This window comes from Prosopis cineraria, unplaced genomic scaffold (assembly GCF_029017545.1).
Source record: "Prosopis cineraria cultivar Desert tree isolate PC_DT_omini unplaced genomic scaffold, ASM2901754v1 PC12, whole genome shotgun sequence".
NCBI classification, from domain to species: domain Eukaryota; kingdom Viridiplantae; phylum Streptophyta; class Magnoliopsida; order Fabales; family Fabaceae; genus Prosopis; species Prosopis cineraria.
The window spans coordinates 36,772,702-36,792,647 of NW_026555343.1; the positions used below are offsets into that span (position 1 = coordinate 36,772,702).

Below are 19,946 nucleotides of genomic sequence, written 5' to 3' on the forward strand. Positions count from 1 at the left end.
CGGTAAACTAGATGCATTTCCACTGGCATATAGAGCACGAAAAATAAATAGCACAACTTGCAATGTAATTCCTCGTCATTCATATTGATTTAGCTTCTATTTTAGTCTATATACGCCTGAAATGCGCTTCTGTGACTTGATCTCATTAAAGCAGTCAACATTTCATTTGTACAAGTATTTTAGGAGATTTGTAATGAACACAAACCACCAAGTGTCTCTCCCAAGTCAAAACCATGAGCAATCATGGTGAATTAGAGTCCACTCAATCAAAAGGGAAAATGAAATAAGAAAAAAACAAGACACTAGTCATGATTATTTCGGAAGGCTATATAATTCCTCCACAAGGTCACGCTTGGTTAATAAGAAAACCATCTATACATGGGAACATTTCATCCACGAAGCAATCAGCTACTGCACCATATCCATCGTTCTAGATAAGCCAGCCCATGTTTCACACAAGCCTCACCACTAAAAACAAATCACATGAAACCTAGAAAGAAGCCAACACGTGTCATTAATTCCTCACTAATTGTCAATTTTAAGATAGCAGCTGAGCCTTCTTACCTCACAACTAAACAAGAAAGCTCCATCCGCCAAGCTACAATACCCAAGCCCCTACATGACTTCAGTCTTCAACAAGAGGAGGCGTTGTCTAACTGTAAAGAAGTAGAAAATGAGCAAGAGAGATGATGATTAATGAACCCAATAAAATTAATTCAACCATTCAAACATAAAGATATAATCAATTTGATTTAATTACCTAGAAATTCTTCTATTCTTTGGCAGCCCAGAGTGCTCCAGAGCAAAAGCCGGAAAACAAAGGTCCTGATCGAAGGCCTGCATTACAAAATAAACCACTTAGAAAATTGCAACTGCACAAGAATTAAGAAGATACAGCTTTGCTTTAGAAAACCTTCGAAAAAAACTAAACCTTTGTCCGCTTATTCAAATAAGCTGCATCCTATATAAATTACTTCACTGGCCAAAATTCATTTCTGAATATCTGCGTTAAGAGCAACAATTCAATAAAATTACGCCTGTACTTAAAATCTAGCTCAGTAGTCAACCAATTCCCTGACACCCATAGAAAACAAGTAAAAAGCAGTTTAAGAATAGAAGCATTGCATTCACAAAAATGAATAATAATTTCAAAAAATTATAATATTTTAGCAATCCAACTTGCCTGCGAGGCTTATTCTGCCTTTGTCCCAAGTCATCACTTACAGGATCTGCTGACAAAACAAGTCCAAATAATAACACATTACAAAACAATGACAAGATTTGTTGTAAACAATATTAAAGAACATGAATACAATGCCTCACCAGTTTGCTGTGGTGGCTTCCACTCGTTATTAGTGTTATTTGCATTAATTTGCTTGCTGTAAATATTCAGGAATACAAAGAAGAATCAAGAAATCAGCAATTAGGCATAACAAGATGAAAACAAATAAGGCAAGAAAAGTGTAACAAAAACTATTTCATAAAAGCACTGATTTCTGAGTACCGTGCATGCAAAAATTCCACAAATTAGACATAGGGTGGGGATAAACATATGCAAGCCCTGATTTTAAAAGGGGCAAAAAAATGTAAAGCGCATTCGTTGATAAATAAAATAACATGGACCAAAAATGTTATGCAAACCACACCACCATTCTTGGCTGAACAATGCAGGCAAAGAAATTGGACCACAATATTATATCATACCATAGAACTATAATAACACCAAAAAACAAAATTGCGAGTTGAAACAGTTTTAGATAAAAGTAAAGATTATTGGCCTCAAGCAACTAGCAACACAGGACTGAAAGGAGAAGCATGGTAACTCGTTTGCAAATAAAATAATGGCAGATACTACAAACCTCGATGTAGCCACTGCAGGGGTCTGTCCTGATTGTCGTGCATTATAAGCACTGTCAACAGCATGGTAGGGTGAACCATATGAAGCCCCTAAAGCTCCCGCAGCACCAGCCAATACAGGCAGCCTAAACCAAAAGAAGAAGAAACAGCTAAACACTGAGCCAAGGAGAAATTTTTACAATGATTAAAAAACTTTTGAATAACAAGTAAAATTAAAAAGAGGCTGGATAACGAACTCACTGCAGATCATCAACCTAAACTCGGTTTATTTAAACCCAACCACCCACACATAATTCAATAAAAAACACAAAAATAGAAATAAGGTACATATTAAAGATAAAGGATTTCTATATATCTGTACCATGTCATTTCAGAGTTTCCCAAACCAAGTTGAGGTTGAGCTACATATCCAGGGAATGCCATGCCAACAGCAGGAACTCCAATACCACCAGGATGCTGCCCACCAAATCGCATGACTGTGTTCCACCAGATCCCCACAAAGAATAAAAAAACTCATTAGTAAACAGAAATGAAATCATCAATATCAATATATCATATAAAATCTATTGAAAGCTGTATTATTCATAAGCAATGTATAATGTGTCTCTCCACAGACTCTGTGCAAAGCACAGGGCCTATCTAGTTTTGTAAATGAAAAGAAAACAGAGACATAAATAACCCCTCAACCTGTTCTAAAAGATCTACAAACACATTAAAGGAAAACAGAGGTACATGATATATTATAAAGTATCTCCCTAAAGAATATATGATCACATGATTAATTGATAAATCATAACCTTTACAGCATCAAACTATTTATCTGTAACAACAAATAACTTTTCACAAGTTAGCACAGTTATGGTAAAATTTCAACTTCAGTTTTCAACAACATGAAATGTGATACGCAAATATATGCTAATACATGAACCCACAAAAAGGACAATTAATAAAACCTGGCAAGAAGGCTGGGGTGGCAGGAAAGTTCTGATCACCATGACTCACACCCATATTTCCAGAAGTCCCCATAACATGCGCTCCACCATAAAGAAGAGAGCCCCTTCCACTACCCCGAGAACCTCCCTTTGCCTTACCAACCAAAGACTCTTTGAATTTCCCCAAATCTGATGCTGCATCTATTTCTCCAGAATCAAATGAAGTTGTTGCCAGAGATGTTTTGGGAGGAGAGGAAGCTCGAAATCCACTACCTAAACTTTGGCCCAACTGTGGTACAGGAGCAAGCACAGAAGTTTGAGTTTGCCCTGGTACAGAACTTCTATGAGTAGCCTGGAGTTGTGTTTGAAGAACTTTACTTGCTTGGATATGAGTGGAAGAAGGCTCATAATTCATCTGTACAGGTATTGCCACAGTCCTCCCTGAAGCCCTTGGTTGAGAAGATTGAGAAGCATTAACTCCAGAAGATCTAGAAGGTGGCATATGGAAATTGTTCGAAGGCATTCCAACAGCTGGAGTAGTGGACTCATCAATGTACAACTTCTCCATGCTGATATATTCAACAGCATTCTTTCCCCGAGGTAATGCATTGTTTTGTTGAACTGAAAATCCTTCAGCAGTAACACCAGGGCAAGCAGTTCGGCTTCTGTTTCCTGTTTGAACATCTCCTTTTGGCATAATGTCCCTGTTGGAAGAGCCAGAAGGATAACAAGGGGAAGAGCCAGAATTCAAGTTTGAAGCAACCACTTGTTTTCTAGCCAGCATAGGATCTGATTCTACATTTGAAGTGGGTGTAGAAGTTCTCCCTGAATTACCATATGAGCTTCTCTGGGAAGCCTTCACAGGTCTTGGGAAAAGCACAAATCAGAATTCAGAGTACAAAAATACATAGGAAATAAGTCTCCAACTAATCTAACAGAACACAAAGTGTACGTACTGTTTATTTTGCATCTGAGGCAGCAGACCAGTATTCCTCTTAAAAGTGGGCACATATCTTTGTGGCCCTCTCCATCTCACACTACTCTTGAGTACCTGGCTTTGATTGCCAGGTTTGCTCTTTCCTTGTCTGTTTCCCTGAGCATTCACCCCATGATCAAGACCTCGACCTTTACTACGAGCTCCATAACTTCTCTTGGAAACTCTCCTCCCTTTTGAGTATTGCATGAGAGGGAGAAAAGTCTCAGAAAATGGAACATTTTAAAATAAAGGAATTTTGACCAACCAGTCATTTCAAGTATAGTAAGTGTACAAGCCTACAAGATGGTCACCTCATTATAGTGCCTTTCCTGCATTGTCATTTCCTCAAACTTATCATGTCCCCACTTTTGGTCATCTTTGGACTCCCACAGTCTCCTTCCACCCCGTAAATGCCTAAAAGTAAAGACAAGGTCAGATGCATTAAAACCTAACTTATACCAAAACTCCAAGATATTAAAAGAAATTAATTGCCTATTTAGCAAGACTGTGATCCACAAACGGCCCTAAGGCCATGCTTGGTACACAAAAGAGGAGCCTAGGGGAGAATGAGAGATAAAGCTTTCAATTGCACGTTGAGTGTGCAAGAGAAAGCCTTCCTAGGAAACTGCTGCTTCCTTCATATGACGCCTTCATAGGCAACTTCTGTGTCCTTCATATGAAGCCATCCTAGGTAACTGTCGACTCCCTCATATGGTGGAACCAAACTTTATTCACTAGGAAGATGGAAAGAGTCTTGGTCCCATGGAACCCAAAATTGGTGTCTATTTTGTTCTTAGTGTGAAAAATACTGACAAATTTGCCTCAAGTTGAAACCTCAAACCAACCCTTCTTCAAGACTTCGACACCATTATCATCTCTCCTCACCAACACAGACATCGCCACTGCCACAAATGAGATATGCCCCTCTCATCATCTGTTTCATCTTTATCTTCTTTCATTTGTTAACATCTCCATGAATTGTTGCCATTGGACTTTCAATTTTTCATTCAATTGTTGCTATGCCAACTGGTTCCCTAATCTATCAATGCAGATATAATGTATTTCTCAAACAATGCATAGTGTGCTTGATGGGTTGTTTTCTCTTCTTTTACTGGAACATTCAAGGCTATGCATCAATTTCTGAATGGTCAACTATTTGATTGGGATTTATGTAAGTTTCTAGATTTCCAAGAATATTTGTTGGGATGATTGGTTTTGGGAGAATCAGTTACATATTTGAGCTATTATTCTAAAGTGTTGCAGTTTAAAATTTATTTTGTAAGAAAAACCAATTTTGGCCTAATGAAATGTTCTAGAGCTTTCCAATGTATATCCAAATATGCATAAATTTGCTTAGTAAAAATAGTTGCAGAAGCTTGATAATGGAGATATTAGAAGGTCACTAGCAAAAAGTTAAAATTGCACTAGGATTTAGGCTGAGCACATAAAGCTTTTCCATCTCAACGCATTCAACAGCCCCTAATTATATCAGGTTCCTATAAAGCCACCAGTGAACCCCTTTTGTGAGCCACTGAGATGATGCAACTATTGACACCCGCTTTCTGCATGTCATTGAACCCCTTGTGAGCTGTTGTTCACTTTGCATGGTGAGATGAAGCTGCCAGCAACTAGCTGCAATGACATTGATCAAGCCCTATTTTTTTCTTCCTTTCCAATTCAATTGCTGCGCAGATTTTTCTTTCAAAAAAGAATTGAGGGATAAACGTGTAATTTTATCATATTATTCTTCCTTTCCAGCCTTTACCAATATACCAAATAATAAAACTCCTTTTCCAAAAAGATAAATCCTTTTTGAGCCCATCAAACATTTTTGGAACTATAAAAAAAGCTTCCATGGAAGTCTATCTTCTCTGTTTTCTCTTCACTTTCCATTAAAAGTGACTCCTTCTCACCTAACATGAACTAAAAGACACTTAAGTATCAATGGGTACAAATTCAAAAGTTACTCAAAGGCAACCAGCAATATAGAATCCACTCATATATCTGGCATTATATAATGATTCTGGATCAGAAATTTCAAAGAAGAAAACCAAAAAATGCAGTGTTACAAATCATACTCAGTAAACACATCTATAAACTTCACTAAGAATAACAAGAGCAACTTATGTAAACTACACGGTAGTTGACAAGAGATTGAGTACTATATACACTTGTAACATCAGTAATCACAATAAATAATGTGATTGGGTCAAGATGTAAGGACAACCTTGCTTTGAGGAATTATAATTTACCATTTACTATTATGCACAGCTAAACAAACCTAAAATATAATATAAAAAAGATACAACAACCTCTAGCACAACCAATTCTAGGTGAATTAAAGCTGTGGAATAAAATCAACTCCCTCCAGAACAAAATATGTAATAATTAATTGTTCTATAAGGGGAAAGAAAAATACAATATTCTCTCCTCTCTAATGTGAGTATGTCATACCTGCCTGGCAGATCAAACTAGGAAGATTTCAATTCCAATACCCAAAGTAAAAGCTTAATAAGAGAACCTTCCAGCCTTTCCAACAAAAACTAGAAGACTCTTAAAAAAGAAATTAAAAAAAAAACCCTTCACTTATCATATTTGGTCATACATTTCGTTTTGAACCCATCCAGATCATTTTTCATTCATAAAATGTTCTTTCAACTTCCTGAAGAAACTTATGCCACGCTTTCCATGGAAGTTCAACTTACAATATATTAAAATAATTTTTTAACCCACTTTCCAAAACTCACTTTAATAAGTTAATAGGCATCAATGTTAAGAGTTCAAAATCAATCCAAAGAATGAAGACTCATATTGATAGCACTGTCAAAAGCAATCTCTGCTCTTCTAGTTTGCCATTTGTTACGAAGAAAAGGCAGGTGTGGAAATGACCGAAACCATGGAGTAATGCCATATGAATGGGTTAGCACTTAGCACTTAGCATACATTATGCCAGCCTAGAATTGCTGTCATCCGCAGCCAAAAAACCAGCTTCAAACAAAATCACAAAAAAACCAATCCATCCTATCATTAAATAAAAAGGAATAACAATATAATATTAATTATTTCATTACTGAAACTCAATACCAGAAAACATAGCATCAATATCTCTAATACATGCGCAACTTTCGACAGCATGTTTGTTGCTACGTAAAGAACGATACCTTGTAAGACTAGCTCATTAGCATACCTGTGACGTCCACCAGAATTATCTCTGAATCGGTCGTCGTGCATGTAAAATGCTCCACCTGTGGGCACCGCAAACGGCTCATTCTCCTTCTTCTCTTCGCTATCCTTATTCCCAGGATGCATCTCTGCTTCCAATGGCGTTCTAAAGGCAGCTTCAGATTCCTTTGAAATAAGCTCCGAAGCCTCAATACTTGCCGCCATGTATGCCTCCTTCCCCATCCCTCTCGTCGTACAGATCCTCTTCTTGAATTCTATCACCTTCCTCAACCTCTTCCTCTTCCTCTTCATACACCTCTTCTTCCTCCGCTCCATACAATTCTTCTTCGTCATCATACTCTGCTGCTCCACCCTTGTCATCAGAGTCTTCTGAACAAGTCCCAACCAGACGATCGACCCTTTCATCCCGCTCTTCTCCTTCACCCTCCTCATCATCACTCGCTTCCCGCCTCCGCATTGCCAATGATCTCTTGGACTCTTCAGGATCACTCTCATACTCAATGTCCTCTTCAACCGCAGTAGCCATCAATATCGACAACAATAGACTCCAAAATCTATAACGTGTCGGGCAACAAAATATTCAAAAATTCACACCCCCCCCCCCAAAATCCGGGAAAAAAAATCCAATATTCCTATATAGCAGAAAACATCCAGAGAAAACCGTAATCCATCCCCAGCCCCAAAGAGAAGTCCAAATCCAAACAATCACTCGACAAATCACAGCCCTCAATGCCTCGAAAAATTAACAAAATTCTTCAACACGAGAACTGCCAGTTGAGACAAAAGAGAACAAGCCTTCAAGACCAAGAAGTTATGAAGTCGAAATTGCTTCAGTAAGGGAAACCCTAGGCAAAAAAATTTAAAGAAACTATAGTTGATTGTGCGTCAAAGTCAAAGGGATCCAGGCGGAGAGTAGTGCCAAACCCTAGAAAATTGTAGGAAGATTTTTTGGATTTGGAATGCATCGTCAGAAGTAGAGAGACAGAGACTCTCCCTTTCATGGAGAGGAAGTTAACGTAGCAGTTGGAGTTAGCAGAAATTATCTGACTTTCGGAGGGCAATCCAGGAAATCCAGGGTCTTAGTTTTATAAATATATATATATATATATATATATATATAAGCAATGAAATTAGATCCAAAGGAAAGATTAAGAGTCGGCTTCCCTCTTATGAGATGCCCTCCAGGCCTCCACTATCTCCACCATGAAAAGATCCACATAGTGCAAATCCATATTTAAATTTTTTTAATTTTATATTTATTAAAATAAAAAATTATAAAAATTTTATTAAATTTATTAGATTACTAATTTGGATAATTCAAATATGTATAATGTTTTATAAATTAATTATCTAAATATATTTTGAACAATGTAGTATTAAATTCGAATCATTCACGCTAAATTTAAATTATCCAAATTAGTAATCTAATAAATTTATTAAATTTTTTATAATTTTTTATTTTAATAAATATAAAATAAAAAAATTAATTATGAACCATCCAAACCTCTTTATGATGGTGCAGAGGAGAAAGCCAAATTCAAAAGATTACATGCCGCCATCTTTTAAAAATAATTCTCCCCCTCTTTTCATATTATAAAACACTTTTAATAAAATTATATCCATTAATAAGTTAGTTAATTATCTTAAAATTACATTATTTACTCTTATTTAATAATGTGTCTAAAATCAAAAAAATATTATTAATTGCACCCTTAATTAAATGTATTTTAAGAAAATTATCATTAATTGCATCTTGAAAAACCTAAAATACCTTATATTTTTTAACATTATATCTAAAAAATCCACATATTTTTAACTAAGATTACTGGATAGAGTCAAAAATATAGGCTAAGCTTAGTAGGATTTATGTTTAAATCAGTTTTTTGGATTTGAGCTTTAAAAATTGAGATATTTTTATAAAAAGGCTTTTGAGGAGCCTTTGGGCTAAGCCAAAGCTTGATCAATAGGAACTAAGCTTGAAAAATTGATTAATTATGAGGGTATGAGCTTATAAGGATTAAACTTGCCCATTTTCTAGATCTACTAATAGAGGAATGATTATTATTTGAAATTAAAATGAATACATTTAAAAACAAGGTCTTAGAAGCAGCAAGGTCCCAATTAAGAGGATATTTGGTGTTGGAATTGGTAAAGATTGTGGGGGAGATAAACCTCTTCCTATGGCTTATGATTGATGAATAGGTTGCAATTGTTCATATTCCTAGCTTACAAATTTGTTGTTGATCCAACGAATCACTAGTGAATTGCCTTTTTTTTTATTTCTTACAAGTATATTTTTTTATTGAAAACAATTATATTCAAGACACAATTGGCCACTAAATATTTGCATCTCGCCCAACAAGGATTGAATCTTAGTTCATCATATTATAAAGGATTAACTCCTTTCACTAAATCCAACTCCATTTGGCTATGCTTTAATATCAATGTTCATTTTTAATTGAGGAGTTGATTGCCCATCTAAAGTCCAATAATATCATGTGAGGGTTGGACAAGAATGGATTTAATTGATGAAGTCTTGAATTTGTGGATTTTGAGGATCCGATCTCATTGGGAATGTAAAACAATACTCCTGACTAACAAACACACACTCATCTAACCTAATCCCTAGCCCATTTTTGGGTCTTATGGGAATAGAATCTACAACACTTTGCATCAAAGTAGAAGGTCATGCCATTGAACTAAATGGTTCTTGGCATGATCAATTCTTTAACCCATACAGAAATATCATTAGCAAGAAGATTAACTTTTACCTGGAGTGTTGTTTGGTTAGAGGCTTTTGGAGAGAAGGGAAAGGAAGTTATCCTAAGGACAAAAGACCAAACCATACTGTGCTCTTGAAAGTTGGTAGTTCATGCAAATGTGATCTAAAGTTTCCACAGCCAAAAGGATGATGATAGCAAGCATTTGTTAATCAACTTCTATGCAAAACAAGATGTACTTTCAGGAGGTAATTGGATTTTCCAAAGGAATCCCAAGCCAAAAAACAGTCAAGCCATTTTTGGTGCCTGTTCCAAGTAATCGCATCATTGTCATTGAATAATGAGAAAGGGGCAGCTAGAAGCTTAGGATTTGCCTTGCTCTTTTTGGATGATTCCACTTAGGAATTAAGATTTTATCCCATTGGATAGAGCAGTCCTGGTTACTTGCTTGCTCACTAGGAAAAAAATATCTGTTCAAAATTATAAAGTATTTTTAATTAATTTATATTTCTTAATAAGTTAATTAATGACATTTAAAATTATATGTTCTTTTGTTTTACCCTTACTTAATATGCTGTCTAAATTAGAAAAATCTTATTAATACATATCTAGTTAAGAAAAATTTTGAAAAAGAATCATATTAAAAAACTCAAAATATCTTATATTTTTAATTTGATATTTCAATAAAAAGTGTCTTATAACATTGAGGAGTAACATTTAAAAATTCACCAAACAACTAATTTTTCTGGGAAAAAAACCTAAATTTTTATGGAAACAATATTTATCATTGATTTAGAAAATGTTGACACAAGCCTAAAGACCATTAGGATTATGTAACTTTTTTATTTTATTATATATTGATTTTTTAAAAAAAGGATGATGTGTTCTGAAGACAAAATTTCCTGGGAATTAAATACTATAGGATATAAACTTCACCTTATTAATTGAAGTAATAATTTTGGGATCACTCCTGGCAATTCCATGATACCTAATATTATTGATTTATGGTTGAAAGAAACAAAAATTGAATTGTGATTCTGTGAAGAGTTAGTATAATTTTATTTTTGCCAAAAAGGAGCTGGTATAATTAAAGGATTCAAATCCTTTAAAGTTGCAATTGGAAAATTTGTGTAAAGTTTTTTTAATATTTTTATTCATTTATTATTTTATAAAATATAAAAGATCTTTTCTCTTTTTTAAAAAGAAAATTAAACACAAATTCATCAATTACAAATTTAGAGGATTTAAATCCTCCATAAGTAAATAATCACACGTCAATGCCCCATGAACATATCATTTAAATTTTGAATTAAAGCCAATTAGTCTAATCGCACATGAAGATTGTATAAAGGACCCAAAAAATCATTTAACTTAAATAAGGATAAAAATATTTAAAAATTCAAAATGAGAACAGTAAAGAACTTTTAGTGGGTTAAGTATAAAATTTTGCCACTCTCATCTTGTGATTTGCAACAATTTGCAAGTAAACTTCATTAATTTATTTAAAAAAAACTTATCAAAAATATTATCACTTTTAATGATTTGCTAATCTCATACCCTTCCTCGCAATCCTCAAAACACTATTTTGCAAGTAATTTTTTAATTTATTTAAAATAATTTTTAAGTTATGATATAGTTGACAAGTTTTTCTTTACAAATTAAAAAATCTTATTCTACAAATTTTTGTTTTGAGGGTTGGAAATCATAGAATGAAAGTAGCTAACTTTTAAACCAATTCACTGAAGGACCTTTGATATTTATTTGGATTTTCAAATCCTTTTATTTTGTTTACGTTTAATTTAATTTTTTATCGTTTGATGACATTCCCCCAAGATTGCATCAATATAATTTTTGGGATTTTGTATCAAAAAATATGGACTTATTTGGTAACTTGTTCTAGAATCAATTTCTGTTCTCCAAAATTAAAAAAAATGTTTGATAACATGTTTTTTAAAAGTATTTTGAAAAATAAAAAAAAATTAAAATATTGTTTTGAAAAATTAAAAAAAATATATTCTAGATATTATGTGATTATTGTTTTAAAAAAAATATATGTTTTTATCATTTTTTTATTTTTAGAATATGTTTTACAAAACATTAATTCGGAGAACAATAAGACAAAAAAATATTCAAACAAGCCTTGCTATATTCTAATATTACTTGTGATTGGGTTAAGTGGGAGACATTGATAAAATATAAGTTAATCACTCTTAAAAAATTATCTTATTTAAGTTTGATAATACTTGAATATAAGTTAATATCATAATAAAACAACATGTAGTTATTCTACCAAAAAATATCATGTAGTTATATCTAAGGGGGGAAAATAGAATTGGCATGGATTTGAATTTGGTCTAATGATATTTTTGCATTAAGAAAAAACAACAATGATTATTTTTTCATAAGTTGTCATAAACATTTTGTTTATTAAATTTAAAACTGTAGATAATGAAGTTTGTCCCTTAAGTTTATTTAAGTTATTGATTTAGTGTCTTGAATTTAATTTTTATTAATTCCTTACATTTTCTTAAATTATTATATTAATTTTTTAAGTTTTAAAAAATAATTTGACTCTCAAATTAATTTAATGTGTAAATTATATTGATAATATGACATGTATATTTAGTTAAATGATAATAAATTAACTCTCAAATTAATTTAATTTCTATTTGAATATGTTTTTTGCTAACCTAAGTAATTTTTAAATGGCTGTCATTAATATTTCACTATTCATTTCAATAAATTTTAACTGTGTCTTCTCTTTTTAAATAATAAAGATCAAATCAATAATTGAATCAAATTTAATTTTAAAGAATCAAAATTAATAAAAGTTAAATTTAGAAGATCAAATCGTTAATTGAGATAAATTTAAATAATTTAAAATTTTATTATTTTTCAAACTACGTGTTTGAACTATATTATAATTTTTTTTTTTACTAAGATCAACAAGTCTTGGTAATTTCTAGTTTTTTATTCTATAAACTATAAAGTTGAAACTCAATTATATGAGTTGACTTAACTCTATTCCATTAAATAGTATTTACGCGACATAATGCCCCATTTTTGTTTGCATTTTCCAATGAAGCGATGATCGATCATTTTATATATTCTTTGCTTTTCATCAAACATTCATGCACGATAAATTAGACTTAGACTATTATCGTTACTCCTTCTGTCTCAATTTATCAAACTGTCATATATTTTTGGTGAGATATTTAACATTTTAAAATATAAAATATTTAATAAAAATAAAATTTCATTAATAATTATTATTCAATATTAATTTCCCATTATACTTTCTCTCTCTCATATTATTTTGTAATTGGAGTATAAGTACACTCACTGAATGACATTTTTTTAAGTTCTTTTTTTAAAAGGAAAATTATAAAATGTATTTAATAAATATATTGACATACATGATTTTATTTAAAAATATTTTATAAATTGAGACGGCCAAGTATAATATTATAGTCTTAGCAAATGATTTGATTGAATATAGTTTATCTCCCGTCCCAAAAAAAAAAAAAAAACGATTTGCTTGACGAGTGATAGCGCAAATTAATGATGAATAACTCAACAGGAATCAATTTAATAAATCCATTTATTTCATTTCTCAACTTGTGTTTACAACTTCACACCACATACATACAACCTAGTATTTGATGTTGCACAAGCTGGAGCACCTAAAAATACATCTTTTGGCTTTTTCTGGATCTGCAATAACAAAAGAATCAATGTTATAAATCATCATGATATATTCTTTCAATTTATCAACAGGACAAGTGAATTAAATTACTTTTAAATAAATTCTTTTTGTCACCATTACTCGTGGTTTACATCTTAATTCTTTGTAACTTCTCATACAACTCTCAATTCATTTTGTTAGTAAAATTTATAGCATGTCACATTATTTTCAAGTAACTAATAAGACTAAACATAATTTATTTTTCAGATTTCATATGATTCATGAAAAATGCAAGTGAGTTTTAGTTTTGGGTTCATACCAGAGCCGACATGAGGACACATGAGGTTGGAACAAGTATAGGTGCAATTGCAAAGATTATCAGGAATGGACTTTCCATGTTTGCATTTTCCCAAGCACAAGGCACCACACCAAAGGGATTTTCTCACATCACACTTTGAGTAGCATTCTCCATAGCAAGCTTCCAATGGGCTTGCTCCTTCTGTAACACTTGCAATCGTCATCATCATCGTCATTGTCATTGTCATTGCAATCAGAAGCATTGTCAACATTCCTCTTCTTATAGACATTATCTTTTCATGTCTCTCCATTTTTGTGTTTTGTTTTTTATTAATGTTGTTTTGGCAAGAATGATGTGTGTGGTTCCAAATGTATAATGCAATTTATAACAAGAGGTTGGTTCATAAAGCATTTATGAAAAAGATGGCAATTGAATGCTTGTGGAATCTTGGTCATTAATGTCATTGGATTAGATGCTAATTTGCATTTAATGCTGATTCTCTTAAAGTTGTTCGTTTCCTTCCCACTTTTCATTTATGGAAGGAGAAATTAATGCTCCCTCTTAAAATGCTCACTCTTACCCAATGCCAAGTCTAGAAGGTTTTTCTTTTTAATCCTTAATGTTAGACATTTTAGGTAATGTTTGGTGCATTAATTGTTTTCTTTCTATTTTGCCATTGTAATTAAGAGCAGTATGTTCCCTTGTAATTAATATAGCATTGATGGTTATATTTTAAAAAATATTATTCTCTCTATTAAAAAATATAAAATATTTTTTCTAAAGTTAGTTATTAAAAATATAAAATATTTTTAATTTTTTAATATTTAATTAGTAAGCTTTTTTAAAAAATATTCTTAATAAATTTATTACTCAGCCCTTCACTTTTAAGTGAGATAACAAACTACTCCTCTCAATAACGAGTATTTTTTTTTCCTCATATATTCTTTCCCATTAAGTAGGTGGGCTCTTATGTAGTTATGCATTCCTTCAATCCTTAATATAAGATGAAATTTAAATTTTTTTTGTTCTTAATATAAAATGAAATTAGAGTAATTATTGTTTTTTTTTTCAATTTTACTACTTGCTTATTTATTGTTGTTTGAATTCCTAAACAACAATTTACCATCTTTATTTTTAACATACAATTTATTATCTTTAATATATACAAAGAAAGGAAAATTGGAAAGTTATATTTTTTTAACAATTTCAAGGTTATACCTAACATTATTAATAAGTATGAAATTTGATAGCTTCTTCTTATATTAAGAACTAAAGCAATACTATATTTTATAAATCTAATACTATATTTTACAGGATAAATTGGTCAACTAGTCGAAAAAAATCTTATACCCAAAAATTTTAGTGTTAGATTGTTGAGCATTGAGAATATAACCGTTCACATTAATATACAAATAGTTTTTCACTAAAAATTTAAAAATTTATAAAGGGTTTATTATTGATATACAATAATATATTATTAACAAATATAATAAACTAATCATAATATAAAATATAACAAATGTGGGGCTATTTATTTAGTATGATTCTATAATATGGTCTATATCTACAAAAGCTTCTTTTATACTATTAAATATTGATTGATAATGTGAATATGGAATGAGAATGCAAAAATAAAAGACTTTAATAAAGAGATTATACTCATTTTGTTAAAAAATATAAGATATTTTTAATTTTTTAATGTGTAATTAATGATTTTTTTTCAAACATACTTTTAATCAATAAACTACTCAACCATACACTTTTTAAGTGAGACATCTTATTAAATAAGAACAAACACATATAGATAATACCAATTTAAAGATAATTAATTAATTTATTGAGAAAAGTAATTTAATTAAAAATGCCTCATGTTTTAAGGAGTACATGTGTATAAAGATTTTTTTTTAAGACATGTATTAAGATAAAAAAAATTATCTTCAATAAGAGTATACATGTGAGCAACAAAAAAGAAAGAGAATTCTCCCTTCTTTCTTCCCATCCTCTTCCTTTTATCTTCCTATTTTTTAACTATTAGATCAAGATTATTGAATAGTCTAAATTTGATTTCTTATAAAAAATTATTTTATTTTGTGCTTATAGTATTTTGTAATTGTTAATATTAAATTTTTGTAGTTTGAATTTTATTATTTCTATTTTTTATGATATAATATTTTAATAATAATTTTATAGAAGAGTAAATCTGAATATTCTAAATCTTGATTTAATGGTAATAAAGAAACAAGAAGAGGAGAGGATGGAAAGGAAGAGGAGGTAATATTCTCCCAAAAAAAAAAAAAAACACTTATATAACTACCAATCATCAATTATTTGTAAGATGTGATTTAAGTAATTTTGATATGATACTAAAATACTCTTTGGTAAAAATTATTAATTGCTCCTAAGAATATGTGAAGTAACTTATATATTAAACATGGGATGTTACAAAAGGTGTAATGTTTATAACTATGGAGTAGCTAAATAGCACACTCTAAGCAAATAAGATAAAATATAGGCTTGTTTGGATAACCTCAAAAGTACATTTAAATCACATCTAAGATGTGTTTTTACCAAATTTAATAAATAGTTGAATCTTCTAAATAGATTTTTATCAAATGTAGACTGAAATCTAAACACACAATACATCTATAATGTAGCTCTTAATAATAAAATACAAAAAAAAAGTAAAAGAAAGTTCTAACTTAAATATTATTAATATTTAATTGTAATTGCATCATCAAAATTTTCAATCCAATAAAGATAATTCAAAGACATTATTTTCTCCAAAGAAGGCAAGAAGTCTGAGCAAGAAAGATGTTTCCAAGGGCAAGACTCTGCCACCCGCCAAGGGATGCAAATTTGAATGTGTTTGGCTATCAATTTGCAAAAACGAGTTTTGACATTCTTTTCCCATTTGCAAAACCTAATTTTGAGTTAATATTCCATGCGAAAGTCAGTTTTTTGTCATCCGGCTTATGCAAAAGTCAGTTTGCAGCCAAAAACACCATAGAAATGAGCCCTTATGTTCATGTCTCATAAAAAGTGTACTTGTAAAGTTCTTATATGTATATAATATATATAGACAATTTTGACCCCATAAAACATGGATCTGCTATGACAAAATACAGACTACCTATAACATGTGGATATCTATTATCCAAAGCTCATCACTGCACACATGACTTGATAACCCAAAACCAGTCTCTATTTTATTAAAAATTTAATAACAGATACCTAAGAAATTTTCCCTAGTTTTTGTCCCTGTCAGAAGGCGAATTTTCTGGGTTCTTTAGACCTCTAGACGCCTCACCTTTGTCATTGTGCGCCATGATAGCAAGTTTAAACTCTTCAACGATGGAGCCATCTTTGAACTTCAAAGCAAAAGTTGAGAGACCATCCGTCCCATCATTGGCACTGTTCATGCAGGCAAAAGTAACCCCTCTCTTTTCCATATTTGTTAGCTTCATATCAGGATAAAGGCGAGCATTCAAAATCAACCTGAAATTTCCCCTTGACCTCATAAGAAGTCTGGCTTTTTCTGTTCCAACTGAAGTAACATTGACCTTCACTTCCCCTTTTCCTCTTTCCTTCCAATTTCCATCCACAAATTCAAATAATACAGAATCTGCATTAAAAACCACTTTCTCATTTTCTTCACCAGTTTCAACCGCAACTTCCTGCGTCTTTGAAAGGCCACTTCCATCACTCGTAGAAGCAACTGAGCTTGTAGACACCCCAAATACAGAACTCCCATTGCTGGATAAACCTAGACCAAAAGGCTTTCCATTGTTTGTTCCGAAAATACAAGCAGAAGCAGAACCGTCATTTGATACAGACCCAAAAGAAAATGATGAAGAAGAAAATCCAGTGCCAGCAAGACCTGTGAAGGCATTTTGGCTGCTTGAAAGTTGTTGAAATGACTTAAAATGGCCACTTTCTGCGTTGGGCTCTCCACTTTCAACTTCTTTACCTTTCTTATAATCTGTTTCAGTATCATTGTCATGTTCAGCGTTTTCTCTATCTAAGTCACTAGCACTTTTCCTGCCTCTCATACAAGTATCCTCATTTTCATTGTTATTGCCATTCTTACTTTGGTCATTATCCACGTCAGGTTTATTATTGACATTCTCCTCTACCGTATACTCCTTTTCAGTGCTTTCTTCCGGAGCATCCTTATTTCTAGCATTTTGATCCTCCACCTCACTAATTCTGATCTCAGACTGATTATCATCCCCATCTCTACTCTTTCCAGAATCCTTGGTTATACAATCAGCACCTTTTGTATTATCTGCAGTGGTGCTTTCACTGGCCAAATATGCTTCAGTAGTAGTCTCAGCAGGATTAGCACTAGATTCGGTGTGAGTAACCAAACGTATTCCAGCAAAAGGATTTGAAGATAGGACAGAACTATGCTGTTGGCGGCGAACTTTGACAATTCTCCTGGTTGCAAGAACCTCATCACTGGCCCTCTTGAAAGTTCCAGATTCAAGCCCTGCGGTATCTTCCTCCTCATCAATAGGAGTGTCTCGACAGAGCTCTCTTCCAGCAGCCCTTTTCTTTGAAGGTGGAACAGCATTCTCAGCTTCTCCCATTGATGAAAGAAATCAGCAATCTACAGCTTGAGAACTGATCTGTTGTCAAATCAGAGAAAATCAACAGCTGCAACCAGAAGAGTATAATGTTCTCCTCAAATCAAGGGCGAAATTCAAGGTACCAAGAATAACATAAGCTTCATGAATCATAGTGCATGTTTGAAAAAGCAAAGCACCCATGCCCAAACACTAATAGCCTTGGGATACTTCATTTGTGAAACATGAATACCAATCCTTGGGCCAAAGTCACTCAAATAAAATTCAACACAAAATGCACCAGTTTCCCTTCGATATGAAGTTAACAAGGTAACCACCTCTTTCCTTGAAAGAATATGAAAAGTCTAGTGCTCACTAGCATTTCAAGACTAACTCTTATGTACTGCTGCTAATGTACATTGCATGTGACAAATACAATAACTTGATCTAATCTGTTAAAAGGTAGAGTACAATTCGAATAAGGTGGAATTCATAGATACTAATAAAACCTAAAACATATTTTGAAGCTCAATCAATGGAAGTATTGGAGGTCTCAAGTAAAAGATGCATACAGTCAACGGTTACCATCACCAGGATCATAATTACAAGTAGTTTTAAGAAAGATTAGGGTCCGCTGCAGTCCAAGTGAACGGAACTAGATTTTTTGAGCACAAAATCTTTCTATCTGTTTCATAGCCACAACTTAGAAAAAAAATGAAAAATGAAAAAAAGGCATTCTTGCTGAATAAACAGTAAGTCAGCACCTCAGGATGCTGAATCATTAGAGAGACAAGCCCAGGATTTAATAATATTTTCAATATAGACGTCTACACCATCTCCGTTTAATTAAAAAAAGGTAGGCAAATTCTATTTCAAGGCCAACTAGCACAGCATCAGATTTAGACCACCGTCTTTTGTCTTGATGAACTGCATAGCTATCTCAACAGACAACAATTTCTCATCAAAATTAATAATAATACTGCTACTATAACAGCCCAACACCCATATAGGCACACAGTTTAATCGAATTAATACCCAAAAAATGAATTCCAAATGTTTGCCGGCTAATAGAGTCAGTGCTAATTTTTCCGTACACGATCCTTGGAGGAAAGTAACAAGAATATTTTGTGTTCCAAGTAAACAACCCATTCCCAGTAGCTCAAATACAGCCAAAAAAAAAAAAACAATTTAAAAGTAAATTAGAGTAAGATATTAACGGAAGTCAAATGAAACAGCACAATTTAAACTCAACTTCGTTTCCTAACAATCATCAGACACGAACTGAGAATCAAAAACATAAAAACGAACTGCACATGATGACGAAACAGGATCGTAGATTTCAAACACAATCTAGCACGCAGCAAGGATATAAAACACATAAAAAAATATAGGTGTATTAGAATAAAAAAAGAAGTGAGCATGTACGAGAAAGACAATAGGAAACAAGGAGAAGCTAGGACCCAGATAATCCGGCTGGACGAGCTGTTCGTATTCTTAGGACTTGGAGGGAGAGGCAGAGAAGCTTTTGGATAGAGAGAGAAAAAAAAGGATCAGAGAGAAAACGGATAAATTTTGATTTTTAATTGAAAGAAAAAAAATCAACTCAAGGTATGGAAGAGGAAGGACGAACAGCTCAGTTTCGATTTCTCTACAGGGTTGTTTTCTATTACTATTGCCTATTTTTAAAATACTTTTTTTTTAAATAATTTGTTTATAATACATTTTGCGGG

At 32.3% G+C, this 19,946-nt stretch overlaps 2 protein-coding genes across 4 annotated transcripts; both read right to left on the minus strand.

Moving 5' to 3' along the window:
- Nucleotides 1-57: 57 nt before the first annotated feature.
- On the minus strand, nucleotides 58-7,969 carry LOC129288466 (protein MLN51 homolog). Its single transcript, XM_054925056.1, has 12 exons — nucleotides 6,953-7,969; nucleotides 4,076-4,179; nucleotides 3,746-3,956; nucleotides 2,811-3,655; nucleotides 2,219-2,333; nucleotides 1,860-1,982; nucleotides 1,324-1,379; nucleotides 1,184-1,232; nucleotides 932-1,003; nucleotides 761-837; nucleotides 565-656; nucleotides 58-490 (listed from the first exon to the last, which is right to left on the minus strand). The coding sequence occupies exons 1-9, from the start codon at nucleotides 7,441-7,443 to the stop codon at nucleotides 976-978; spliced, it is 2,022 nt and encodes a 673-aa protein (XP_054781031.1). The 5' UTR covers nucleotides 7,444-7,969; the 3' UTR covers nucleotides 58-490; nucleotides 565-656; nucleotides 761-837; nucleotides 932-975.
- An 8,682-nt stretch (nucleotides 7,970-16,651) lies between these two features.
- Nucleotides 16,652-19,872, minus strand: LOC129289508 (nuclear pore complex protein NUP50A-like). Of its 3 annotated transcripts, none has more exons than XM_054926284.1 (2): nucleotides 19,677-19,872; nucleotides 16,652-18,279 (listed from the first exon to the last, which is right to left on the minus strand). In XM_054926284.1, the coding sequence occupies exon 2, from the start codon at nucleotides 18,238-18,240 to the stop codon at nucleotides 16,897-16,899; it is 1,344 nt and encodes a 447-aa protein (XP_054782259.1). In that variant the 5' UTR covers nucleotides 18,241-18,279; nucleotides 19,677-19,872; the 3' UTR covers nucleotides 16,652-16,896. The 3 variants fall into 3 exon arrangements, with proteins under 3 accessions (XP_054782259.1, XP_054782258.1, XP_054782257.1); XM_054926283.1 differs by having other exon boundaries at nucleotides 19,642-19,872; XM_054926282.1 differs by having other exon boundaries at nucleotides 16,652-18,307; nucleotides 19,642-19,872.
- Between the last annotated feature and the right edge of the window lie 74 nt (nucleotides 19,873-19,946).